This window comes from Ursus arctos, unplaced genomic scaffold (assembly GCF_023065955.2).
Source record: "Ursus arctos isolate Adak ecotype North America unplaced genomic scaffold, UrsArc2.0 scaffold_8, whole genome shotgun sequence".
NCBI classification, from domain to species: domain Eukaryota; kingdom Metazoa; phylum Chordata; class Mammalia; order Carnivora; family Ursidae; genus Ursus; species Ursus arctos.
In genome coordinates, this window is record NW_026623100.1 from 12845413 (window position 1) to 12873201 (window position 27789).

General features: G+C 38.3%; 1 protein-coding gene across 3 annotated transcripts in view; it reads right to left on the reverse strand.

Annotated features, from left to right (window-relative positions):
• Nucleotides 1-27377, reverse strand: part of THADA (THADA armadillo repeat containing) — a 318617-nt gene extending 291240 nt beyond the window's left edge. The window contains exons 1-13 of one of the 3 annotated variants that reach the window (XM_057309404.1): nucleotides 22942-27377; nucleotides 20519-20618; nucleotides 20129-20223; nucleotides 19289-19419; nucleotides 15336-15484; nucleotides 15193-15225; nucleotides 14886-14934; nucleotides 12754-12941; nucleotides 9858-9952; nucleotides 8358-8578; nucleotides 5886-6592; nucleotides 3905-4056; nucleotides 550-705 (exon numbers count right to left, since the gene is read on the reverse strand). In XM_057309404.1, the coding sequence (XP_057165387.1) occupies nucleotides 550-705; nucleotides 3905-4056; nucleotides 5886-6592; nucleotides 8358-8578; nucleotides 9858-9952; nucleotides 12754-12941; nucleotides 14886-14934; nucleotides 15193-15225; nucleotides 15336-15484; nucleotides 19289-19419; nucleotides 20129-20223; nucleotides 20519-20594 (2052 nt within the window). In that variant the 5' untranslated portion in view covers nucleotides 20595-20618; nucleotides 22942-27377. The remainder of the gene's footprint in view (nucleotides 1-549; nucleotides 706-3904; nucleotides 4057-5885; nucleotides 6593-8357; nucleotides 8579-9857; nucleotides 9953-12753; nucleotides 12942-14885; nucleotides 14935-15192; nucleotides 15226-15335; nucleotides 15485-19288; nucleotides 19420-20128; nucleotides 20224-20518; nucleotides 20619-22941) is intronic. The other 2 variants (XM_026486984.4, XM_057309405.1) reach the window with 2 other exon arrangements.
• Nucleotides 27378-27789: the final 412 nt, after the last annotated feature.

A 27789-nucleotide genomic window follows, 5' to 3' on the forward strand; every position in this document is an offset into this window, starting at 1 on the left:
TTAACACATATTTTTAAAACCAAAAACAAAATATCACTGCAAACCAGAACACACAGTCATTAAATTGTAGTTCTATTTCCTTTAGGTTGGCATGAAACTAAAAATATACTCACTTCTATACTCTCCCAATTCCTCATCCCATATAGGAGGCATATGGTTAAGTCGAGCTGAATCAGTCAACAATGACCATTTCATGCGGCCCTTAAATGATAAAACTACAAGGGGATCTTTCCTCCTCTCACCAAAGTTTTCTTAAAATACCTTTCACCCTGAAAGATCCGTCACTACGTTTTTTTTTTCTTTCCAAAGAAAAGAGCTCAAGTTTGATTTATTTTACACCAAAATGAAAGGACTTTATATCCTCGGCTTGAGTCTCAAACGTAAACTCTATGGAATCACAGAATGGTTCACAGGTGGGCCATGAAGGGACGTGGCAGTCCGATGCCGTGACCATTATCCGCACACTCTCCCAAAATCAGAGCTCTTTTCAAAAATGATCTGCAGAGCAACGTTCTCCACTTTCCTGTACTTTCTGATGAGAAATTCTACCTTTTTAAGAAGAGAGCAAATCTGTTGTCGCACTCCTGGGGACTGATTGTTAAGATTATAGGTGATAAAGAATTGAATCCACTGCATTTCTTCCATGGAAACGACTTCTGTGCTTCGATTACTTTCACAAAGCAAGCCTAATGTATCTATCCGTACCTAAAACACATCAAGCAATAAAATGTTAATTTTTCAATGAAATAAGCAAATCGCAGACTACTTGACACGTTTATTTACACAAGCTACCAAAGGGGGGAAAAACAGTAAACCTCAGTTTACCCATGTAAACTTCAGAAAGGTTCCTTCGTCCCAAAGATCCTGGGGTTATAATGCGTAAAAAATAATTTTATTAAATATGTAAATTGGGTATTTCGTAAGTCAATAATCTTATGGATTCTTAATTCATGCTAATGCTCAACTTCATTCTTTTTTCTCTACTTTACCCCAGGACCTCATCAGCTCACTCTTAGATTACTGTCATGCACACCTATCAGGCTCCTGGTTTCTTTTTGCTCTCACACTGGAAACTCATCTCAGCTGCCATTAATTCTACTTCCTTGCTGAAGGCAGAATGGCTCTGGTTCCCAGTTACCAGCTGAATGAAATCTGAAGTCTTCAGCCTACCATCGGAGGCCTCCATAAAATGGACCAAACACTCTACTTCTGCCAAACAACATCCTGAATCCTCCTCCAGACCTCGTTTTGTGTTCTCCCATTTTGGTACTTGTTTTGTGTTTGTTTTTTTTAAATCATTTTATTTATTTTTTCTTCATCATAATAAGTGTACTCTTTAATTCCTATCCCCTATTTCTTCCATCTGCCCAACCACCTCCCCTCTGGTAACCATCTGTTCTCTATAGTTAAGGGTCTGTTTCTTTGTGATTGTTTTTTTCCTTTGCTCCTTTGTTTTGTTTCTTAAATTCCATATATGAGTGAGATCACATGGTATTTGTCTTTCTCTGACTTATTTTGCTTAGCATTATACTCTCTAGCTCTATCCATGTTGTTGCAAATGGCAAGATTTTATTTTTTATGGCCGAGTAATATTCCATGGTATGTGTGTGCATGTGTATATATGTATCACCTTTTCTTTATCCACTCATGTATCCATGAATACTACAGCTGCTTCCATAGTTTAGCTATTGCAAATAATGTTACATGTATCCCTTTGAATTAGTGCTTTGGGTTTTTTGGGTAAAAACCCAGTAGTGGGATTACTGGATCATAGGGTAGTTCTATTTTTAATTTTTTGAGGAACCTCCATACTGTTTTCCACAGTGGCTACAGTAGTTTGCATTCCCACCAACAGCTCACAAAGGCTCCTTTTTCTCCACATCCTTGCCAACACTTGTTTCTTATGGCTTTGATTTTAGCCATTCTGACAGGTATGTGGTGATATCTCACTATAGTTTTGATTTACGTTTCCCTGATGATGAGTGATGTTGAGCATCTTTTCATGTGTCCGTTGGCCACCTAGATGTGTTTCTTAGAGAAATGTCTGTTCATATCTTCTGCCCATTTATTAATTGGATTATTTGTTCTTTGGGTATTGAGGTGTATCAGTTCTTCATATATTTTGGATACTAACCCTTTATTGGATATGTCTTTTGCAAACATCTTCTCCCATTCAGTAGATTTCCTTTTAGTTTTCTTGATTGTTTCCTTTGCTGTGCAGATGCTTTTTATTTTGACGTAGTCCCAATATTTTATTTTTGCTTTTGTTTCCCTTGCCTCAGGAGACATATCTAGAAAAATGTTGCTACAGCTAATGTCAGAGAGATTACTGCCTATGCTCTCTTCGAGGATTTTTATGGTTTAGGTCTTTAATCCATTTTGACTTTATTTTTGTGTATGGTGAAAGAAAGTGGTCCAGTTTCATTCTTTTGCATGTGGCTGTCCAGTTTTCCCAGCACCATTATTGAAGACACTGTCTTTTTCCCATTGTATATTCATCCCTCCTTTATCAAAGATTAACTGATTATATAATTGTGAGTTTATTTCTCGGTTTTCTGTTCTATTCCATTGATCTCTGTGTCTACTTTTATGCCAGCACCATACTGTTTTAATTACTACCACTCTGTAATATAACTTGAAATGTAGAATTGTGATACCTCCAGTTTTATTTTTCTTTTTCAAGATTGCTTTGGTTAGGAGCACCTGGGTAGCTAAGTTGGTTAAGTGTCTGCCTTCAGCTCAGGTCATGATTCCAGGGTCCTGGGATCAAGCCCCATATCAGGCTCCCTGCTTAGCAGGGAGTCTGCTTCTCCCTCTGCCCACCCCTCCTCCCCACCCCCCCCAACCCCCCGCTCATGCTGGTGCACTCTCTCTCTTGCTCTCTCTCTCTCTCTCCGAAATAAATAAAATCTTTAAAAGAAAAAAAAGATTGCTTTGGCTATTTGGGGTCTTTTGTGGGCTCCATACAAATTTTAGGATTGTTTGTTCTAGTTCTGTGAGAAAAGCCGTTGGTATTTTGATAGGGACTGCATTAAATGTGTAGAGTGCTTTGGGTAGTATAGACATCTTAACAATATTTTTTCTTCCAACTCAAGAGCATGAAATGTCTTTCCATTTCTTTGCATTGTCCCGAATTCCTTTCATCGATGTTTTATAGCTTTCGGAGTACAGGTCTTTCATCTCTTTGGTTAAATTTATTCCTAGATATTTTATTGGTTTTGGTGCAACTCTAAATGGAATTGCTTTCTTAATTTCACTTTCTGCTGCTTCATTATTAGTGTATAGGAAAGCAACAGATTTCTGTACATTGATTTTCTACCCTGTGACTTGACTGACTTCATTGATCAGTTCTAGTGTTCTCCCATTTTGTGTGCTGCTCCAATGCTTCCTCTCCTTTAATAACATCTCATACATTCCTAATCAACCACTGCCTGCTCTGTTCTCAGCCTGCCAAATCCTCGTGCATAAAGGAGCACTTGTATCTGTATTGTTTTCTAAGAGCTTCCAGGTGTTTTATGCAGGTTTTCTTATGCCTTCAACTGAAATTTAAATAGCCCAAATGCAAGGTCTACACTTTTCTTTTCTTTTTTTTTAAGATTTTATATATTTATTTGAGAGAGAGAGAGAGAAAGCACAAGCAGGGGAAGTGGCGGAGGCAGAGGGAGAAGTACACTCCCTGATGAGCAGAGACCCTGGGATCATGCATAACCTGAGCCGAAGGCAGACACGTAACCAAAACCACCCAGGCGCCCCTACACTTTACAGTTTCAAATTCCTCCTCCCTCCAGATCTCTTAAAACAGTGCTGGGCTCAACACAGGGGCCTCTATATTAGACTGCTAACTGAATAAATAAATCAGAGACCTGCTGCATGTATGAAATTCCCAGCTATTTTGTTTACTTACTTGGCAGTGCTGATGAATTAAGCCTTGTTTTATTCTTGCACTGGACACGAGATTCCTCCAGGCATCAGTTGCAGACTGAAGATGTCCATGAGCTCTAGCTGTTCGCAGACATGCCATCAAAGCTCCCAGAGCCCCTCTGCTATTATAAGACCCTAAGGATGGAAAAAATTGTTGTCTCAGAAGCACAATAACACAGACAACTACTGTGCTATGTAACAACTGCCACAATTTTCATTTTGCAACTAACATTGTATTTCAAGAAATAAAAATCATATTTTAAATTCTAACATGAAAGAAAGTTCCTATCATAAAATAATCATTATTGAAAAGGATTTGATAGTTCTCGTGTCAACAATTGCAAGTAAATATAATCCCCTTACGTTAATTTAAAGAAATCATTATTTTTTGCTATTTTTACCTTTTTCTTGGCACTTAGAAATGAACCAGGAAGTGATTCAGAGGAAAAAAAATATCAGGCGGAGAAATATTTAAAACAGTAAGATAACGAAACTGACTTTCAGCCAAAATTAGGAAAAACACTTTAGTGGCTAAATATCATTATTTCTCTAAAAATAAACACTAAACTTCTCTGCATATTTTGGAGTTACTGTTTCTCCCTAGTAAAAAAGGTAAAAGGAGGATTACAAGGATACAAGGAGGCTAAGACATCAGCCATACTAACAGAACAGGGAAGCCTGGCTCAAAGGGAACATGGATATAAAAATAGAGACTGCCTTACTTCAGAACAGATTCATGAATCTTGAACTTTAGATGGTTTCTCAAAAAGGCAAGAACAATTGTTGTTAAAGACTACAAATAATGGGGAAAAAACTACAAATAATCCTTTATTTTTGTGTATAGGAATCAGATTTTTCCAGCTAGCTATCTCACGGTTTTCAATTATTTTGAGTTTTTTTTTAAAGAGAGCACCCATGCACACACAGGTTGGGGGAGGGGCAGAGGGAAACAGAGAGAATCTGAAGCAGGCTCCACGCTCAGCACAGAGCCCAAAGTGGGGCTCGATCCCATGACCCTGAGCTCATGACCTGAGCTGAAATCAAGAGTTGGATACTTAACCAACTGAGCCACCCAGCCACCCCTTGCTGTAAATATTCTTAAACTGTGATACAGGGTACATATTCCTGCTTTGTTAAACAGAATACAGTAATTTTAAGATTCACATGATAAGTCAGGATCATCATTTATATATTAATTATTGAATTATGCTTTAATGCAGTGATTCCTTCAGGGTTACTGAGTTTCAGTGGAATGTTTACCCCTATTCTAAATGACTACAGACAGTTGTTTCTTGAGGTCACACATCTATATTTTTTTGTCTCTTCCCCAGAGACAAAAACTTGCTACTGCCAGTTTACCTATCTTGATTGTTGCCTAAAACAATTCTTAATTACTGTTTCAATCACTAGAATTAGCAACTTGTATAAAACACTCAAACTTCTATTCCAGTCTGACAACCTAACAAATAAGAACTTGGCAAAATGAATTAAAACTAGTAATAAAGAGAACCTTATAATCATTAACTGGAATCAATCCTCAGCTTGTAGAAATGACTTCAGTCAAAAAAAACTCTACTCCGCTCTGGACAGGAACATTAGTCTCAATCTGAAATCTCTATCGCTCATACCCTCTTTTACTGTTTACAGAAGTGGTAATATTTAAATTTGAATATGGTCCACATCTGCCTAGCTACCTACCCTTAAACATCTTAATTAGAAATTACTAAAAGAGGGGCGCCTGGGTGGCGCAGTCGTTAAGTGTCTGCCTATGACTCAGGGCGTGATCCCGGCGATCTGGGATCAAGCCCCACGTCAGGCTCCTCTGCTGAGAGCCTGCTTCTTCCTCTCCCTCTCCCCCTGCTTGTGTTCCCTCTCTCCCTGGCTGTCTCTCTCTCTGTCAAATAAATAAATAAAATCTTAAAAAAAAAAAAAGAAATTACTACAAGAATGATTCCTTTTCTTACCAGTTTTAGCATCAGCAGAAGTTTGAAGAATCTTTACCATGTAGCTTAAGCTTTCAGGGCTACAGCTCAATAATTTTGGCAAGTAATAATCGATCACATACGATTTTTGATCCAGATTTCCTTCACACAGTATAAAAAGGAGAGGAGAAACCCAAGTCTCGTGCCACTCATCAATCCAAGTACTGTCGACAGCCTGGGACTTCAAATGACTCTTGTGATTTCTGAACATGGTTTCTAAGAGGTCACTTGCATAAGGTACCAAGGACTGGTCTCCCATCACCTCTAAGATTTGTGATGGAATAGTTTTAGCTAGTGCCAAAATATGTCCAATTCCTATGTAATCTACTAAACAGCTAAGGCATGCATACTTCCCTTTAACGTGCCATTCCAACCGCAGAAGACTTTCAGCCAGATCACAGATGAAACGATCGGCAGCCAAACCTGGCGCTTCAGAGTCTGACTTTCCTTTAGCGAGCCGGTGCATTTGGAGAATATTTCTGAATATAATTTTGGTTTGGTGTCTCAAAGCATCCAGTGGATGTTCCCAGTGGGTATAGACATATTCCAAAAGTCTCCGAACTATACTTGAATTCCCATTCAGATTGTCCTTTAGGCTTGGGGAACTTGATTCAAGGACATGTATGGCCGAATTAGTCCAGGATGCCAAAATTCTAGACAGAAACAATTCCAGAGTTGATTCCTTGATCCTGAAGAAAAATGAACCACATTATTATAAACTGACTAGTAACAGAAATTTCATTTTATAATCATCTAGAGTTTAAAAATATAAAAGACAAAGAATGATCAGAAAATTCAATAATTACTAAATTTACAATGATAAAAAATTACAAACAAGGCCAAAACAGATCTCAAATTTATAAATGAATCTTTTCATCTTATAGAAATACTCCAAAAAGGGACACAAGAAAACTTCTGGGAGTGATGAAAATGTTCATTATTTTGATTTTGATGATGGTTTCACAGGTGTTTTAAAACATACTGAGAGGGGTGCCCGGGTGGCTCAGTCGACTGAGCATCCAAATCTTGATTTCAGCTCAGGTCATGATCTCAGGGTCCTGAGATCAAGCTCTGCATCAGGCTCTGCAGTGGGCGTGGAGCCTGCTTAAGATTCTCTCTCTCTGGGGTGCCTGGGTGGCTCAGTCGTTAAGCGTCTACCTTCGGCTCAGGTCATGATCGCAGGGTCCTGAGACCAAGCCCTGCATCGGGCTCCCTGCTCAGAGGGAAGCCTGCTTCTCCCTCTCCTACTCCCCCTCCTGGTGTTCCCTCTCTCGCTGTGTCTCTCTCTGTTCAATAAATAAATAACATCTTTAAAAACAAAACAAAACAAAAAAGATTCTCTCTTCCTCTACCCCTCCCCACCCCAAAAATATTAATTTTTACATTCCTTTAAAATATGCACAATTTTCAGGGCACCTGGGTGGCTCAGTCAGTTAAGTGTCTGCCTTCGGCTCGGGTCATGATCCCAGGTCCTGGAATGGAGTCCTGCATCGAGCTCCTTGCTCAGCAGGGAGTCAGTTTCTCCCTTACCTTCTCACTTGTACTCTCTTGCTATCTGTCTCTCTCTCTCTCTCTCTCAAATAAATAAAGTCTTCCAAAAAATGCAGTTTTCACATATACATAAGCTGAAAAACATGTAAAAATGATTTTAGAACCTGTACTTTTCTTCCTTTACCTACATATTCATTACTATTAAGTTGTACCTATGGTTTGACGTTTTAAGCACATGATCACTTTCAGGCATTATGAAAAAAACACCAAAAAAACCCCACAAAACACAATCCAATGAAGTCAGAAGAACTGTTACAGTTTTGACTCAGGTGCTTATTAGCAATATACTCTTAAGTTTTAGCATTTACTTTTCTAACTTCACTTTAGCTACTCAACACATTAGATTTCCTATCCTATTTATCAGACATGTGAGGCTCATACTGAATTACCTATATTGACGTTGTTCAGAAACTAAAATGCAGCATTAGAGACTAAATGTTAACATTAACATCAGAAATGTTCAGTACAGGTTCACCTGCACCAATAATATCTGTAACTCTCTCCCCCTACTCATCATCTCATCTTTTCTTGTTCTACTTTCATACTTTTTTCATTGCCTACAGGTTATCTTCCCTTTTTTTTTTTTTTTTTAAGATTTTATTTACTTATTTGACAGAGAGAGAGTGTACACAAGCAGGGGGAGTGGCAGGCAGAGGGAGAAGGAGGCTTCCCAATGAGCAAGGAGCCCGATGTGGGACTCAATCCCAGGACCCTGGGATCATGACCCAAGCCAAAAGCACATGCTTAACCGACTGAGCCACCCAGGCGTCCCTGTTATCTTCCTTTTAATTCAGGATTATCCTGAGCACTTTTCATGGAATTACTAAGTATGCTACTTCAGTTGCCATCTTTGAAATGTCTGACAAGCAAAACAAAATAGGAGACAACAGTATGAAAACTCACTGTGAACTCAAGGTAAACAAAACATGCACAATATTCAAGAGCAGGGCCTCCCCACTCAGGCCCATATTCCCATTCTGCCAGTCCAACATGGTGAGTGTCCCCTGACACAGGAATAAGAGAGTTGACTGCGAGACATCAGTACCACAAAGGCTCCTGCAGCAGTTCAAAAACCAGTCGGGGATGCTGGTGCAGTCCACTGAACGGAGAAGCAAACTACTAATCTGGAAAAACATAACAGACCTAACTTGTTATAAAGCCTCTAAAATTTTTCAGATATTTCAAAATGTAAATCCAAAATTCCCTTTCCCCTGAAACATCCTAGGAAAAATAACTGAACCTAAAGATGAGAAGCCACAAGTGTTCAAAATTATATCAAAAGGGAAAAAAATTAAATCAAAGTACATGGACCATTTTGCTGGTTGGAAGGTACTGGTACAGCAAAACATATCGCCACCTGCAGGTGGATGAGCTTAACTAATGCTTTTTAGAGGTGATCTTAGAAATCAAATTGCTAAATTTTATCCAGTAATAAATACCTTGTGTGATCTCCTAGAAGAGTACACATCTATTTTGCAAAAAGTCAGGTAAATAGCTAAAATAAGTTTCCAGATAATACAGTAAGGAAGAAAAAACCTGCTAGTACTGAATACAAGAATTATAGCCCAAATTATCAATTATACTTTCCATCTGACCAAATACCCCAAAAAATTGATTCTAACATGCGTCCCATCTAAAGTACAATATTTGGGGGATGCCTGGGTGGCATGGTCAGTTGAGCATCCAACTCCTGGTTTCGGCTCAGGTCACAATCTCAGGGTCGTGAGATCCAGCCCTGGATTGGGCTCCGTACTCAGTAGAGAGTCTGCTTGGGATTCTCTCTCCATCTCCCTCTGCTCCTCCTGCTCATGCTTGCTCTCTCTCAAATAAATAAATCTATTGTAAATGAACAAATGAAATAAAAATAAAGAACAACATTTGGGTTATTCTTTTTTTTTTTTTTAAGTTAGGCTCAGCATGGAGCCTAACACAGGGCTTGAACTCACAAATCTGAGATGGAAATCAAGAGTTGGACGCTTAAGCGACTGAGCCACCCAGGCATCTCTGTGTCATTCTTAATAAAAAGGACATATTTATCAAAAAGCAGTGACTTCATGTATCTATACATTTATCTCTGCATACTTTTAATACTTTTAATATTTTATGTCTTATAATACTGAGAGATGGAACTGAACAAACAGCACTAGAAACAAACTAGAAAGATATACCCCAAAAAAATGTTCATAGAGATTATCTTTGTGAGATGGATTTATAGGTGACTGCTATTGTCTTCTTTCTGCTTTTTTTGCATTTTTGGACTGTCCCTTATTGTAAGAGAAACAGATCACCAGAAAGATTCTGACTATGCAGAAAGAAATTTTTTAATTCACTTCTTTAAAAGGATTTTTAAAACATGTGTCTAATTATCAATGAAGTACAATTCTACAAAGGAGATGCACTCACCAAATCAGGAATCTTTTCAGGTGGATGAAACATAGCCTTAATAAAAAGAATAACAGCTAGTCCAGATGTACTCTGAATGGTCTGTAAGAGGTCATCTATTTGGCAAAAAAAGTAGAGAGCATGTATTAAATGACGATGGGTATTGTGATCCAGCGGAAAAAGTACATGGTACAGGGTCAGATAGTCCAAGGTGCCATTTCTAGCACGACCACTTCCTAGGTTGAGTAGACTTTGGGCAAGTTATTTAACCTCCCAGGGACCCAGCTTTCTCTTCTGCAAAATGAGAAAATATAACTCCTATCTTACAGTTATTATAAGGTTTAAATGCATATAAGGTTTTTATGCCCAGCACATAAATACTTAATAAACATGATTCTTTCCTCTCTCCTCTAACCCCCACTCTCTCTTCCTCTCCCCCCAGCACATCTAGCAGCAATACCACTTGTCTCCCCTACACTGATGCCTCTCCATCCCAACCCCCACATGTACTACTTTGTCTTAACGTGATTTCAGGGCTTATGTAAAGAGCCTGCATCAGTGCTAACTGCAAACTTTGCTATCACTGGCACTACACCCAACGTGACCAATCTGGGCTTGCTATCTTCTCCTTGTCTTCTATTAGCCTCTGTTTTGTGAGAGAGTTTACCAAATACAGTGAATTATTCAACCTGGACTAAGAATCATAAATACCTACCATAAACTACCTAAGAAACCTCCATTCTGCACGTTTTCCCTGCTAACAGAACTGTGACTTTGACTGGGGTATCCACGTGCTCAGCCAAAGGCAGGGTACTTTGCTTCCCCAATCCTCCTTGCAACTAAAGGTAGCCATGAGGGTTCAGGCCAATGGAACATAAGCAGGTACTTGGGTACTTTTGTTTTTCCTGATTAAAGGTAAAGATGCAACTGGCCTTCCTTCCTGCCTTACCTACAGACATAATGTGTGGAGCTACAGCGGTCAAATGGCAACCATGAGGCAACAAACGTGGGTGTGAAAGCCAACATGCTTTCGGACAGCCGGGCGGAAAGGCAGAAATGTTTGGGTCCTAGACCACATACAGCAGTTCGGGATCACTTGCCTCTAAACTTCTGTGATGTGGGGGCGAGGGAAGGGACATATGCTGAAGTCCCTGAAATTTGGTTTTCTGTTACCTGCAGCCAAACACTTGACTGATACGTGAAGCTTTAAAACCCTGGGGAAGAACGGCACTAGACAGACACCATCAACTGTTCAGAAAAGAGGCTGCCTCGTATTAAAATCAGGTCTTCCCTGTATTTCACCAGTCTTTTTTTTTTTTTTTTTTTTTAAGAATAACAAAGTCTTCTTTTAAGAAGCAAATATTCTCTGGGAAGATGTCTATAAATTTTGTCTCAAAGTAACTTTCCTTTCCTTTTAATAACTCCCTGAGATCTTAGCCTAAATAAATAAATAAATAAACAAATAAATAAATAAATAAATCTGGACAAGATAGCTAGTTACCAGGTTTCAAAACATATAAACAATGAGGTACTATTTTTTTCCCATTAGCCTAGCAAAACCAGAGTCAGTTACTGCTCTTTACAAACAAAAGCTCTAAACTGATCCCAATAATTTTTTAATAAGTTAATATTCATGCATTCATGACCACAGAGAACGCGAGGTAAAGGGTAAAAAGGAAACTAACTTTTTGTAAATACTTACATGTTAAGTATCATTTTTTTTGTTAATCTTACTGTAATATAACACACTGATACAGGAAAACACCTAAAACAAGGGTACAGCCTAATGAATTATTTGAAGGTGAACACCCTTGTACCCAGCATCCAAGGTGAGAAATTGAACTGAGGCACCCAGCCCAGAAGGCTCATCCATGTGCTTCATCCCAACCACACCCCCTTCTCACCCTGAGTAAGCATTTTCGTGACTTCCAAAGTAATGGCTTCCTGATTTTTAAAGTCTTATTAATCAAATGTGCATCCCTAGATAGTGTAGTTAAATCCTATTTTTTTTAAAATCTGATACATATTTTAAGTGCCTTTTAATCTACAGGTGCCCTCTCCATCCTTTTCATTTCATTACAATTTCTCTATTCAAGAGCTCTGGCCTTTGATCTGCAGTTTCCCACAATCTGGATGTGGGTTTGCTTAGTCCTAATGCAGTTCAACACACTCCTCCGTCTTCTGTAATTCCTGTAAATTGGCAGGTGACCTAGAGATCAGTCTCAAGTTCAGTCACTTTGGGAAGAGTACAGGCAGTAAAAGCAAGACTCTAAGGGACACATGTTGTCTGGTTGTCAGTTCCGTAGTTAGCAGTTGCTGATGCTTAATGCCTCCATCAATTCATCGGGTTACAAAACGGTGATATTCTACCATTTCACTGTATTTTATTATTTGAAATACTTTTATGAAAAGAGACTTCCTCTCATTAACTATTTGGCTTCCCAGTACACAGTTCATATGGATAGAAGCAATATATGAGAGATATAAGGGGGAACAATGACCACCCCCCAAAAGGACTACCGTCATTACTTGAGGATAATGCCTGCTGCTAAGGAGAAATGTATGGGTTACAGTCACCTTTCCAGATCTTCCATTCAAATTTGGAAATCTCTTCTTATCAAGAATTTTCTTTTGCCATTTAAAGTCTGTGGCTTTTCAACACTAAGACGGTTAGGTTTTCTTCTTTACAATGCACACACACACATTTAAAAAAGTCCTTTAACATTACCCCTTATAGAACTGGTATATTTGAAAGAAAAAGCATTAAAACCTCATAATCCAGGGCTTATTCATGTTTTAAGGGGCTGGGGGAGAAGAAGTCCTACATCTCAGCTGAGTATCGAACATTTCATACCATTATTATCAAAAGCTGAATGATGCTCAATTATAATCATCATTTTTATGGTTTTACACTTACCATCGCTTAAGAACTTGGTGAAAATACTCAGCAATCCACACATACTTTGCCATGTGGGAGAACTGGAAGTCTTCAAATGAATTCTCTGAAAGTCTTGTATTTTCTGCACTAACATCACTGAAACTCTAGTGCCTACCAACAAGTCATTCATTAACTGCGTTTGAACTATATGATTTCCAGCAAATTTTCTATAATGAAGAAAAGACATTATTACAAAAAAAAAGTCACATAATAATGTCCCCATTTCTATCCCTCTGCAAAAGAAACATCCCTCAATCAAAGGGCCAAAATTCGTTCCAGATTATAGTAGACATGTATACACCTTACTCTTCCATTCCCATAAATATTCCAACTATGGGGACATTAACTGCAAACTTTCAACACTCTTACCTTAACATTTTCCTCCTTCTCAGCTAGTGACTAATCTCACTTCTCTTTTTTTAGAGTAAAAATAACAGAGTAAAAATAACAAGAATGAATGCCATAATTTCTTTTTTTTTTTTAAAGATTTTATTTATTTATTTGTCAGAGAGAGAAAGCACAAGCAAGGGGAGCGGCAGAGGGAGAAGCAGGCTCCCCACTTAGCAGAGAGCCTGATGTGGGACTTGATTCCAGGACCCTGGGATCATGACCTGAGCCGAAAGAAGACACTTAACTGACTGAGCCACTCAGGCGTCCGAAGAATGCCACAATTTCTAAACTTGAAGTCTCCCTCAACCTTGATCCACTTTCTTTACTTGGCTTCCAAGACACCAGACTCTCCTCCATTTTCTCCTACTTCACCATCCCTCCTTCCTAGACACCTTGGCTAATTCATCCTCTTCTCCCCAACCTCTTTATGTTACCGCTCTCCACAACTCAGTCTTTACTCTCCCTCTTTGGTCCAGCTACTTTGTTCTCTTGATGCTGATCTCATCTAGCTCATAAACTTTAAATTATAATCTATATGCTGACAGTTCCCAAAATTGTAACTCCAACCTGAACCTCTTTTGCTAATCCCAGACTTGTACATTCAACTTTCTACTCAATATCTATGTCTAACAGACATCTCAAGCTACATGAACTCATCTTCAACTCCAAACCTGCTCCACCTGCTGGGATCTCTGCCCTACGAAAACTCTGTCATCATCCTTGACTTCTCTCTTTCCTACCCGATCTGTAAGAAAATCCTATTGGTCCTATCTTAAAAATATATCCAGAATCAGACCACCTCCACTGCTACTCCTGGCCTGAGTCACTCTCACCCCCCCCGGATTACTGCGATGGCCTCCTAACTGGTGTCCCAGCTTCTATCCTTGTCACCCCCCATCAGTCTATTCTCAACACAGCAGAAAATAGGAAGACTGGTTACTGGCTACAGCTGGCTTACCTCTAGAGAAGGTAAAATAACATGCACAGGTAAGACAGGAACACCATATTGCAAATAGGAGAATTAGGTAAATATATGAACAATGAATGCCAAATGCCACAACCTCAGCTTTCTTCACTCCCTCAGCAACCAGAATATTAAGCCAACAGTTTGATTCCATGGTGAATCTATTACCCATGCAAAAAGACCTAACGATATTGGTATCAGAGGTTTTCCAAAGAAATAGCCCAGCTAAACTAGCCTACAATAAAACCTGCAATCAACCCCACCCATATGCACAGATTCAAATCAACTCTCAGCGTCCCATCCTTATATATGAACGCTCGGCCAAAAATCACCAGACTTCTGATGAAAGCTTCTAGCAACGAACACAATGACTGAAATCATCAAACAGAAAAAAAGCAACTTAGAAGAAATAGGACTATGTAAAGATAAGAAACTATAAAAAAAAAAAAAAAAGAACTACCATTAATATCCTCAGACAGTTAATAAATATTTCCTTCATAAAATAAGAACAGGATGCTATAAGTAAGGAACACTCAGGAAGGAAGGAGTTCATTCTCATATTCTCCTAGAATTTATTTGATTTTTTTAAATTAAATATCAAACCTCTAAAGAATAAATTTCAATGATCAGGCTAATATTAACAGAGAGGGATGGAATGATGCACATTCTGGAACCTTTTTTTAAATTTGCTTTGTACAAAGACAACACACAATGTCAAGTGTACAGACACACAAGCATGCAAACACATACTACTTGCCTATTTTCTTCTGAGATTTCAATTAAACTCTTCTGCAGAAAATGAAGCACTGAAACAAAAAGAATACATAATGACAAAGCAGAACCTAAAACTGTAAACATTAATGTCAGTGTAAAAAAATATTTTGTTAGTATTACCTATAATGATATTACGGTATAGAAGCAGCAATTTAAAAGGAAGGGGCATGATGTACCTTAGTAACCTGCAAGACTCTACCCATTGCCAAGAAAGTGAAAAAAAAATCAGTTCCAAAACGACTCATACAAACAGTTACCCCCTCAGAATAAAATAAAATAACAGGACTTACCATTTTTAAGAAGATTATTAACTCCTGCTTTACCTGGGGGGATAAAAAAATTAACACTGGTAAGGAGCCCCAGGACCAAAATTAACATCATTTAAAAACAATGATGTAATGACAGAAAAAATACTACACAACAGCTGGCTTACCCAAGTCAAAGTTCTCCATACAGGAAGCTATATTGTCAGTTACTTTCCTATAAGCATATAGATCAGTAGTATTCAATTCTTCCTGAAGACGAGAAGTAAAACTTTGTATAGCCTCAGTTAGAAAACATTCAGGTAGGCCATTTAGTGAGCTAGAAAAAGAACCAAGTATTAAATATCTGACAATGTGTAGCAAGTGGATATATGGAGTAGGGAGGGAATCATACAAACGAAGGAATACTGAACTACACTTTGAAAATACAGCCAGAAAATTTTAACTTCATGCCACAATCATTGGAACTCCTAGCTTCCATCTTGCTTCCCTCCTCAATAGAGTAGACAGAGCGATATTATAAAAACACTATGTTAGTCTTCTGACAAAAATCGTCCAACAACATCCCCCTCAAATTAGTTGCCATAGTGCTGACAGTGACTAACAGGACTCTACACTCCAGCGCCACCAATATCTCTCTAGTCTTATCTTAATCTGTGTTCACTTAGCTCTATCTACATGGCCTTCCTTGTTGCAATGATATACCAAAGCCTTCGCTCTTGCTATTTCCTCCACCTGACACGCTTCCCTCAAATAGACCCAATAATCACTCTCTCATCCCTCTCAGGTCAATCTCAAATATCACCTTATCAAAGACATTTGAGCAAAGACATCTGAGGTGACCTCTGGATTTTAAATTGTAACCTTCATCTCATCCTTGGTGCTCCCACCCCTCCTCACTGCTTTATTTTTCTCCATAGCATTCATTTCCTCTAATCCCAATTTATAATATATTAGGATATTATATATCCTAATTTATTTTGACTATTTTCAATCTTGGTCTTAGAATGTAACTTCACTATATCCTCCATGACTAGAATACTTACTTGACATATAGTAGGTGGTCAATAAAAATTTACTTAATAGATAAATTCAACTACTGTCAATGTTACTTCAATTAATCTAAATCAAAACCAGAAAGCATTTTTTTTTTTTTTTAATTTACTGAACAGTTCAAACGCTCTTCTGGAAGAAAAAGAATATAGAAATAGGAAGAGTCTGAAAAAGAAAAGTCACCAGAGGGGTGACTTGCTCCAGCACATAATTAAACTACATTATCAAACTATGGTAAATAAACGTGTGATGCTGGTGAGTAAACAAATAGACCCAAGTCTAAAATTAAATCTATGTTTATACAGGAACACAGAACATAAAAAAATGGCACTCTAAATACATGGGAAAGATGAACTATTCAAAACTTTGGGGATAAGTGGCTCCCCATTATGGAAAAGAAAACTAAATTGTATCTCTTTTTTTTTTTTTTTTAAGATTTTATTTATTCATTTGACAGAGAGAGAGATAGCCAGCGAGAGAGGGAACACAAGCAGGGGGAGTGGGAGAGGAAGAAGCAGGCTCCAAGTGGAGGAGCCTGATGTGGGGCTCAATCCCGAAACGCCAGGATCACGCCCTGAGCTGAAGGCAGACGCTTAATGACTGAGTCACTCAGGCACCCCTAAATTGTATCTCTAACTTACACTCCACTCAAAGCTTAATTCCAGATGAAGTATTTTAAGAAAAGACAAGCAAGTAATATTATACAATCATATAGTGGAGAAAGCATACACAAGAAAGGCATGAAACTCAGAAATCTATACAAAGAAAACTATTAGTGGGTGTGATTACTAAAAAAAATCTTGTAATTTTTATAAAGCAAACACACCATAAAGAAAGTTTAAACACAAGTAATAAAACAAAGGAATATTTGGTACATAATCTAGATAAAGCTCTTATAACCATGCCCTTCCTTATTGACAAAACCCACCTCCCACTACAGAGGCTAAAGGTTTGAGAGTCTTGCTTCCCAGCCATTCTTATAACCAGAAAGAGGGTATACGACCCATTCTTGACAACAAAAAGTAACAGAAAGTTTCCTGGGACCTTCTGCAAAATGTCTTTTCTCTCCAATAAAAAGAGATGGAAAAGAGGAAATTTCCTTTTCTTTTTTTCTGGATGCTGTCATGTTTGTATAAAGTGTCTGTAACTCCTACAGCCCCCTTGTAATTCTGAGGGAAGATACGGCCAACACATGGGAGAAAAATGGAAAACATCAAGATCTTTGATGACATTGTTGACTACTTCCCAAAAACCCTAGAACTGGCCAGTATCTGATCATTTGCTTTTTGACACATTAAATAAATTTACTTAAATAAGAAAAAGAAAGGACATTCTAACAAGGAAACATACAAAAGATATATAATCACAAACAGTCAAACTCTACATATTAAAAAATGTTCAATCTCTACTAGGAATCTAGGAAAGGAAAAGTAAAACATGATATTATTTTTTTACCCATTAGATTTTAAATGGTTTAAAGATTGATATTATCCAGTGTTAGAAATATATGAAGACACTGGCACTCTCATTCACTGTTAGTAGGAGTATAAACTGGAATAGCTTTGGGGGAGTACAGTTTAGCAATGATTTTGGTCAAGAAATTTCACTTACAGGAATTCACCTCAGGGAAATACACATAACAATTATATACGTAATTAAGAACATCACTGCATCATTGTTGGAATAATGAAAACAAAACAAACTAAATATCGATGGAAAAGTGATTAAATAATATGTAACACAGTCCATAAAAATTTTGGTATATCTGTATTATGGAATATTTATAGCTGTAAGAAAATATAAGGACTTTTGGTGGGAACATAAAATAGTGCAGATGCTATGAAAAAACAATATGGAGGTTGCTCAGGAAATTAAAAATAGAATTACCATATGATCCAGTAATCCCACTTCTGGGTACATATCCAAAAGAACTGAAAGCAGGATCTCAAAGAGATATTTACATACCCATGTTCATAGCAGCACTGTTCACAGTAGCCAAGAGGAGGAAGCAACCCAGATGTCTATCAACAGATGAATGAATGGATACAATGTGGCACATATGGATAACGGAATATAATTCAGCCTTAAAAAGGACAAAAATCCTGCCACATGCTACCACATGGATGAACCCTGAGAACATTATGCTAAATAAAATAAGCCAATCAAAAGAAAGATAAATACAAATATTCCACCTATATGAGGTAACTAAAGTAATCAAATTCATAGAAACAGAAAGTAGAATTGTGGTAGCCAGGGGCTAGGGGGAGGAAGAAATGCGGATTTATTTAATGTTTATAGAGTTTCAGTTTTGCAAGATGAAAAAACTCTGAGATCCACTGCACAACAACGCAAATAAATACTTAACACTCAAAAATGGTTAAGATGGCAAATTTTATGTCGTGTGTTTTTTCACATAATTAAAAAAGAATAAGGACTATGCCGACATGAAAGTATCTCTAATACATTCTTTAGAGAAAAAACAAGCTGCAGAGCAATAAGTATAGTTCCATTTATGTAAAAAATCAAAACTAAAATAAAATACAATACACACACTAAACCCAAAGAAAAGGTCTAAAGAGATAGATACCAAAATGTTAAGTGATGACCTTTACTAAAAAAAGTAAGCTAAGCCAGGAGAGTGAAACAGAAGGCTCACTTCTTACTTTGTTCACTTCTATATTGCTTGAAGTCTTTACATCAAGCATATATTCCTGTATTACCTGTGTAATTGAAAATATGTTTAAACTAAGAACAAATGGGAAAACAGAGGAAAAACAAATAGCAACATGACAGATTAAACTTAACCAATTATTGCATTAATGTAAATGGACTAAACCAGGAGTCAGCAAAGTACAGCCCATAGCCTGTTTCATTAAGGCCTGTGACCTAAAAAGCCGTTCTACACTTTTAACAAGTTGTCCTAAGTAAACAAAGCAGAGACCATATAAATGAAATTGTTAGTGGCATATTTCAATTCAGTTTTACCAAACCACGAGAACTTAAAATACTGGTTACTTTTGGTCAAACTGAATATTTATAATGCTTAATTTCCTTTCCTTTTTTTCCTTACCTTGCCAAGACTTTCTTCAAGGGATTCTTTACACTCAACGAAAGATAAATGCCTGCTAAAATATCCAAACAACTTCGAATAGCGGGATCACATGCGCCATTTTTATCTGCGTTTTCCAGTAAAGGCACAATCTACAATCCAAAAAATTCAAAGTCATAGTAATTTTTTCTATATATCAAGTATGTATAGCAAAGTAACATAGTTTCAAATACTCTTTTAAGTCTCAATTATAATCTGTTATATTGTCTACACTACATTGTTAAGGATACCGATTTAAACAACTATTTTAGTATTTATTAACCTTTTTAACCCATATCCCCAACTCCCAGTTTATCCTCCAGACCCACCTCTATTAAGAATTAGATTTGTTAATGGCTTAAGGTATAGGAATTCTGTAGCACTATTGAAAAACCAATAATATATTTAATTGCTTTCCAAAAAAATTATGCAAGTTCAAATGGTAAATTCTAATACTGAAATACTGGTAAGGACAGTCTTTACATTAAATTAACTTTTTAATGTGTCTGCTAAAAAGTTTTAAGGATTCGAGTAGAAACAATTCTTTAAAATTTATCTCCACAAAAAAGGTATACATAATTGGCTCACTGTCCTATTTCTTTACAGCTCCAATGGCGGTGGAGGCCTAAATATGGCTTCTACCAATTCTCTGAATAAAATGAGATTATACAACCATCAGAAAAGAAAAAAAAAAAAAAACTATTCTTTAATGATACATTGACATTAAATAATTGGGAGCCAAAAACTGTCAGTTAATTTTAAAAGTCCATAATAGCATGATAATCTTCAAGATGTATCCATGAGTTATCAAGGCAGTCTTACCTGTTTAACATAACGGATTTGTGACACTCCATCTGTGAGCTGTACACAATGTAACAGCAAAGAAGCTAGATTCTTTCCTTCCACATCAGCCAAAGCTAGAAACACACACACAATTTCCTTAAGGTTTTAACAATGTATGCATATGAGTTTGCCTTTGTTATGCATTATGAAAAATCTAAGTATTTATAAACCAAAAAAAAAAAAAAAGCAGGCAGAACTTAGTCTGAAGACAGAATTTTTAGGAAACCATTTTACATGCAAAACTGAATGTAAAGAACAAGGAAAAATTAAACAGCAAGAGTTTGAACATTATGTGATAGTGAGTTTCCAAGATAGCAATACTCGGCAACCCAGAAAAGAAACAAACAAATTAACTCAGAAATCACTTACATCTCAAAGTTTCAAGGTCTTGATGGCAGATGGTCAGTGCAGTTACTTGCATTTCTTTCTTCTTCTTTACACCCATTTTAAATAGAATTAATAGCAGTCACTGCGAAAAAGAAGAGTTTAAAGCACTGTCTAAATCAGGATTTCTGAACTTCAGCATTACTGGCATTTGGGAGCAGACAAGTTTTTGCTATGCAGCGTCGTTCTATGCATTGTAGGATGTTTAACACGTTCCTGGCCTCTGCCCATTAGATGCCAGTAGCATCCCCTCCCCCACAAGTTATGACAACCACAAAATACCTCCAGACATTGCAAATGTCTCCTGGAGAGCAAAGTGGCCTCAGGTGGAGAACCACTGGTCTAAGAATTTCTGCTTCAAAAAAGAAAAACCTTTTTTAAGCTCAACAAGAGTTAATTATTGTCTAAAGTTATTCTTATCTTTTATGGCCCAGTCTTTGTATTTTAAAATACAGCCAACTTACATTTTAGTAATAACAATAACAATAACAAACCAGCATGGTTTTTCCAAAAGTAAACTGAGCCCAACTAACCTCAGTGCCTTCCAAGTTAACCAAAGGTGTTTGGCCTGGAGAAAAGAGGACAGGACAAGAGCTACAGAAGAGCTACTGTTGGGGCGCCTGGGTGGCACAGCGGTTAAGCTCTGCCTTTGGCTCAGGGCGTGATCCTGGCGTTGTGAGATCGAGCCCCACATCAGGCTCCTGATATGAGCCTGCTTCTTCCTCTCCTACTCCACCTGCTTGTGTTCCCTCTCTCGCTGGCTGTCTCTATCTCTGTCAAATAAATAAATAAAATCTTAAAAAAAAAAAAAGAAGAGCTACTGTTGTCGGAGGACTGTCAGAAGAAGAGGAGATGTGTTCTGTCTTGCTATAGAATTTGAAAAAGTCCGTGCAAGTCTCAGGGAGGCAGACCCCAGCTCAATGCAAAGGAAGAAATCTCTGGTCCAACGATGGCATGGACTGCCTTGTAAACAGAGAATTTCCCAACCCTGGAAATACCCCAGCAGAAGCTGAATGAACCCTTGGCATCTGGACTCCTCCAACAGCCTCATAACTGGTCTTCTCTGCTCTCCCTTGTGTCTGAGGAGTCCCCTCTTTTCACAGCCATCAGAGCAATCTTTTCGAAACTCTAACCAAATCTAATTACTCCCTTGCTTAAAACTTTCCAAGGGCTTGCAGTTACACTTAGAATAAAATCCAACTTGAGACCTTGGCCCTCAAGGCCCCAAGTAATCTGGGTCCTGCAGTCCTCTGCATTTCATCTCAAATCAAACTTCTCTTCACCATCTAAAGCACTTTGCCCTTCCTCCTACCTCTGCCTGTTAATGCTTGTTCCACCAGATCTTCGCAAGATCTTTTCCCCATCTTTCAGGTCTCTTTTCAAATAGCACCTCCTATGAAAAGCCTTCCATGACCACTCTACCTATCCTAAATGCCACAGATCGCTTGCATCACTTTTTCTTTGTAGTACTACTACTACCTAAAATTGCAATAACTTGTTTATTTGTATATTGTCTGTCTCCCCTAGTAATAAACTCCATGCAGGCGGCAACTTTAATCTGTTTTATCCACTGTTTTTAATTCTCAATTCCTAAAACGGTACGTGGTATATATTCAGTGCTTAATAAATATTTGATAAATAAACAAACAAATTAATTAACAAACACTGTCAGCGATGTATACCTTTAACAACAGAAAAGTGCACTACCTGGTATGTATATTTCGTATCTAAGTGACAAGCTAGTCCTGACACTGAAGAACCTATGGTCTATCTGCAAAGTAAGAGATAGATACAGCGACGGAATGTGAAAAACCACTTAACCAAAAATGGTAATAAAAATGGACACCGCTAGAATGGCAAGACAAGGGAAAAATTTGAAAAGTGACACGATTAGATGTAGGGTAATAATTGGGGATCACTTCTTAGGAAAGCGACCAATACACAAACTTAAGAAGGGATAGAGACAGATAACTAGGCAGACTATTCTCCGGTGAGTGGTAAGTTCACAGCAGGATTTGACCGTGGAACCCTCAAGACTACACATAAATTGGTTCGGTGCTTATGCGTGCTCAACGGGTTAGTTTGTCTCAATGAACTGGGCCTCCCCAATAGGTGAATAACCCTTCCCCACCGTACAACACTACTCCAGTGGCCGAAGATGCTTAGCAAATTGTACTCCTAAATCCCACTGGCTGCTTCCCTTTTGACCGCTGCTTCACTCCCATCTACACCTTTCTGGCTGACTCCCACAAACATTATCTGGGTAATTGCCGAACCACGTGGAGTCCGGTGAGCGACAGGTAACAAAAAAGAGTGGTGAAAGTGCTGTCTCCATGGAGACCTAAGCGACCGGAAATCGGGATCACAACCGCCAAATTCTCGCGATAGCAAAGGACGAGAATTGGTACCAGTCGCCCGGCTGCCCTCGCAAAGTGGCGGAGCCGAGCTGTGAAGAGTCGCGCGCTACCGCGGGTCTGGCAGACAGGACGCCTGGGAGCCAAACCTCGTGCCTGGGACAGTCTAAGAAGAGTCGCAGCCGTCTAGACGAGTACCGGAGCTGGTCTAGTTCCACGGTGTCTCTCTCCGTGGCTCGCAACGTGGTCTGTTGACTACCGGGTCGGGGCGATGGGAGGGAAGGTAGGGGACCTGGAACAGGAGTCATCGCGAGAACTGAGCGACTGAGCTCTTCCAATAAGGAGTTCGGAGCGGTGGTGATGTCACCGGGAGCGGGTGTTAGCTGGGGGATTGGGGTAGATTCCGATTTAAAGTGTACTCGGTTCTCCTCTTAACGGCGCGGAAGTGAACCCAGCCGCTTGGAAGCCTACTGGCTTCGTTCGCCTTAGGGCAGTCTGGACCTGGAGTACCTGGGAAGCACCTTTGCCTCAATCCAGACATTCCATCCTTCTCCCACGCAGTTTACCCAGCGCAGGGAAGGGGAGAAAACTGCCTCTGGGCTGCGGGAACTAGTAACCGTAGAGCCTGCGAGATGGGGCCATTCAGGAGTTGAGCCGAAGCCACTCCAAGAGTTTTAACTAAAATGAGAAGCGGCCAAATGAACGAACGTATGCCGGAGTGCGTTTGTTCGTTTAGCAAATAGTTAATGACCACTAACTGTTCGAGCGTGGCCAGGCAGTGGCCTTGAAAGTTATCCACTATTTGGGGTATGTATTTTACGCAGAAAATAAAAATCGGATGATTCATTCCCTTAGAAATAAAATAACTAGGTGCCGAACACTACCACAGGAGCTGGGACAGAGGGAGGAGGGCGGTAAGATTCGGACATAGAGACGAATGCTATCTATTAAAGTTGGCCGGTGTGGCTGGAGCCAAGTGAGTTAATAGGGTAGGATGCCGGGAATGGGACAAGGGCAGTTAGATGATGTAACGCCCGATTGCCCATTGTAAGGACTTTTACTCTCAGTGAAATGGGGAGTGATTTTGAGCAGAAGAGTAATAGGATTATTTACATTTCAAAAGAATCACTGGAGATACTTTGTAGTGGAAGCAGGACCACCAGTGAATGAGGAAGCTATTCCTGTAAACTAGGCTAGCAAGATGCTAGTGGCTCAGACCAGGGTGGTAGCAATGGAAAGAAAGTGTGAGGAGTGGACAGATTCTGGATTATGATCTGAAAGTAAGCTAACAAGGTTTTTCTGAAGGATAAGATATGAGGTATGAAGAAAGAGGAGTCAGAGATGATCCCACGATTTCTAGCTTGAGCAAGGGAGGAGGATGAAATTGCCATTTATAGTGATGGGGCAAAAATTTGGAGTGGGTTTGAATGGTTTAAAACAGACTGGGAGAGGAAATGGCAAGATCGAGTAGAAACAACACTAGTACTTCCATTACAGAGGGTCAAATAAATGGAGCAGGAACTCTATGGGAAATAGAGGCAATGAAGATTTAGGTCTTAAAGATTCAAATAGTAACATGTTTAGAGAAGATATCCTTTTGTTTTTGTAGCCACCTGGCTCTACCAACTTGAAATCACTTTAAATTCTCTGCTTGAGGTTTTCTAGAATACACCGTGCATTTGGACCATGAACTTTTTTTTAAGTAGCTTTATTTTATTTGTAAAAATGTATTCCAAGAGATTTTTAAGGAATCTGAAATCCTTGGTATATAAAAGCGTAAAAACACTTAAATGGCATTTTATTGTAAAAGTGGACTACATAAAATCATAAAAAATAATCAACATATCCATGTTTTGTTCACTGTAGTTCAGCTTTGAAAATAAATGCCTGTTGAAGCAGCATTTTCCCCTCAATTAGGGAATGAATTTTTTTATACTTCTTTAATGACACATTTTCACACATAATGATTTTTAAAATCTTTGACATTTGAAAGGACATTTAAATAATTAAAATTTGATCTCTGAAAACCACAAAAAAGGACTTTAACTGCCTACTCACTTGTTCATAAAAGCCTCTATACAAGCCAGACTTTGTACTGATCCAAGGTAAGTTTCTCCTGTAAGTATTGTTTTGCATAACTGAAAAGCATAATATAGTCTGTCAGTTTTATAGTCCCATTACCTCCTAAAAATATACGGTTTGTGGTAATCTGCCAGCAATATATGATGATTTACATAATTAAAGAATCCCTCATAAAAAGCCTATTTCATAGTTTCATGTCTAAAATGAAGTCCAGGGGACACCTGGGTGGTTCAGTCGGTTAAGTGACTGCCTTCAGCTCAGGTCATGATCTCAGGATCCTAGCATCAAGCCCCGCATTAGGCACCCTGCTCAGTGGGGAGTCTACTTCTGTCTACTTCTCCACCTGCTTGTGCTCTCTCTGTCAAATAAATAAATAAAATCTTAAAAAATAAATTAAATAAAATGAAGTCCAAAAGCATATACTAGAGCTATGAATATGAACATTGTGTCATTTTTAATATAAGGTGAAATCTTGTTACTTGTTAATAAATTTGTTAATGTGTTTATCCTCCAGTCAATGAAAGAAAGCAAAGTTCTTGTTATTTATCTTGCTGCATAATGAATTACCCCAAAATTTAATGTCTTAAAACACTACATTTTTACTCTCTCACAGTTTCTATGGGTCAGAAATTTAGCAGCCTGTGTGTGGCTGAGTGCTTCTGGCCAGGAGTCTCTCTTGAGCCTGCAGCGGGAGGAACCACTTCCAAGATGACTTAACCCAGAGGCTCTGGTTGTTGACAGAAGGCCTCATTCCTTCCATGTGGGCTTCTCCCCAGGCTGCTTAAACATTCTCACAGCATGGTGGCAGTCCTTCCCCAGAATGAGCACAGAGACAGCAAAGTAGAAGCTTTGATGATTTTGATGGCCCAGCCACAGAAGTTATACACCATTTCAACAACATTCTATTAGTCACAAAGGTTAGCTCTGTTCATTGTGAGAAGGGACGACACAGAAGTGTGAATATCAGGAGGCCGATAGAACTGGGGCGTGCCGTTTTGGAGGCTAGCTACCCCAGTGTTCTTCAGTGCTTCACATGTACTAGCTAAGGAATCACAACTATGGAATGATTTACTTAAGAGTGGTGTGACTATGATTTCCACAGTATATCTTAAAGGAAACATTAATGCTCATGTTTTCTTACAAAGTTATTTGCCTTTAATGACATTGATTTTCATAGAAGATGCCACGGAATTTAAACATAAAACTAGATTTATTGTGAGGAAGGAACATTTTAGATGTTCTTCAGACTTTCTCTTTTTAAGCCTTTCTGATCCCTTCCCTACTTAAGAGCACGTAGTCGCTTGTCTTTATGTGACATTCCTCTCTTTCTTCCCCACACACCAGGCTCCAGCTTGAGTGACCTTCTCAATAGTCCCTGAAAGCACTGTCCTTTGATGTGCTGTGCTGTGCTCTCTGCTGGCAGGGTCTTTCTTACTCCCACCTGAGAAACTTCAGCATACTTGAAGACCCTGGCAAGAAATCCCTGTTCTGCCATACTTAGATTTTCGTCTCAGTTATCACATTGTCATTTTGTCAGTTATTTGTATGCTTGTTAGTCTTCCTCCAAATCCTTCCAAGACAGGGACCATCTTTAGATCCCTAGTACCTAGCACAGTGATGAGCATAAGGAGCTCAGCAAATATTTGTTCAGTTAGGGTAATGGCTATCAAGTTCTCTAGTGTTAATGGGCAGTGGTGCTTATTTTACCACTATGTGGCAGCAAACTACAGGATTATTTCTTCCCTTGAATAAGGAGTTCAGCCAGGATGAATATTCACCAAATTGTAGTCAGTGGTTTTTTGGGGAGTGGAATTACAGGAGGACTTCATTTTCCATGCTGTTTCTGCATTGTTTGAATAATAGCATGTTTTTCATGTGGAATATAGCATTTATAGAGAAAAGTACAGAAAACATTTATAAAGAAGTTTTAGCTTATTAACTTCCTACCCAAAAGTATGTTAGAATAACTTGTCACCTCAGTTTAAATAATATGCTATGAAATATAACATTCAAATAGAAATTACTTTATGAAAATTGCTCGATATTGTGTATGTGTGTTTTGTTCAGTATCATTCTAGTTATGTGAAAAATGTTGGTATTTTGATAGCGGTTGTATTAAATCTGTGGATTGCTTTGGTTAGTATGGACATTTTAATAATATTGGTTCTTCCAATCCATGAGCATGGAATATCTATTTATTTGTGTCCTCTTCAATTTCTTTCATCAGTGTTTTATAGTTTTCAGAGTACAGGTCTTTCCTTGGCTAAGTTTATTCCTAGGTATTTTATTATCGTTGGTGCAATTGTAAATGGGATTGTTTTTAATATCATGATTCTAAAATTAAGCATTATTGCTGCTTATACTTTTTACATTAAAAAACAAATCTTTAAAAGAAAATTTAAGTGATTCAAAAATTAAGTAATAAGGAAAAATATTTATAAAATAATATGACCTGAAAATATTGGAACAGAGAATTATGCATTCATTATATTTACAATTTCATTAAAATATAGATACTATGAATAAAGGTTGGAAGAGAATGCGTTTGGTAAAGTAGTTTATCAGGCTGGTAAGATTGAGTGAACATTTTTTCTTCTTAAACTGTCTTTAATGTTGTAAAACTGGGTTAATAAACTTTTAAGGCCTGTTCTTGTAATCACCAAAAAGTTAACATTTTTTACTATTTGAATTATGTTACTGTCATTTTATTTTATTTATTTGAGAGAGAGAGAGAGAGAGTGCATGTGCACAGAGAGGTGGGCAGAGGGGGAGGGGCTGAAGGGGAGGAAGAGGGACAAGCAGACTCTGCACTGTGTGGAC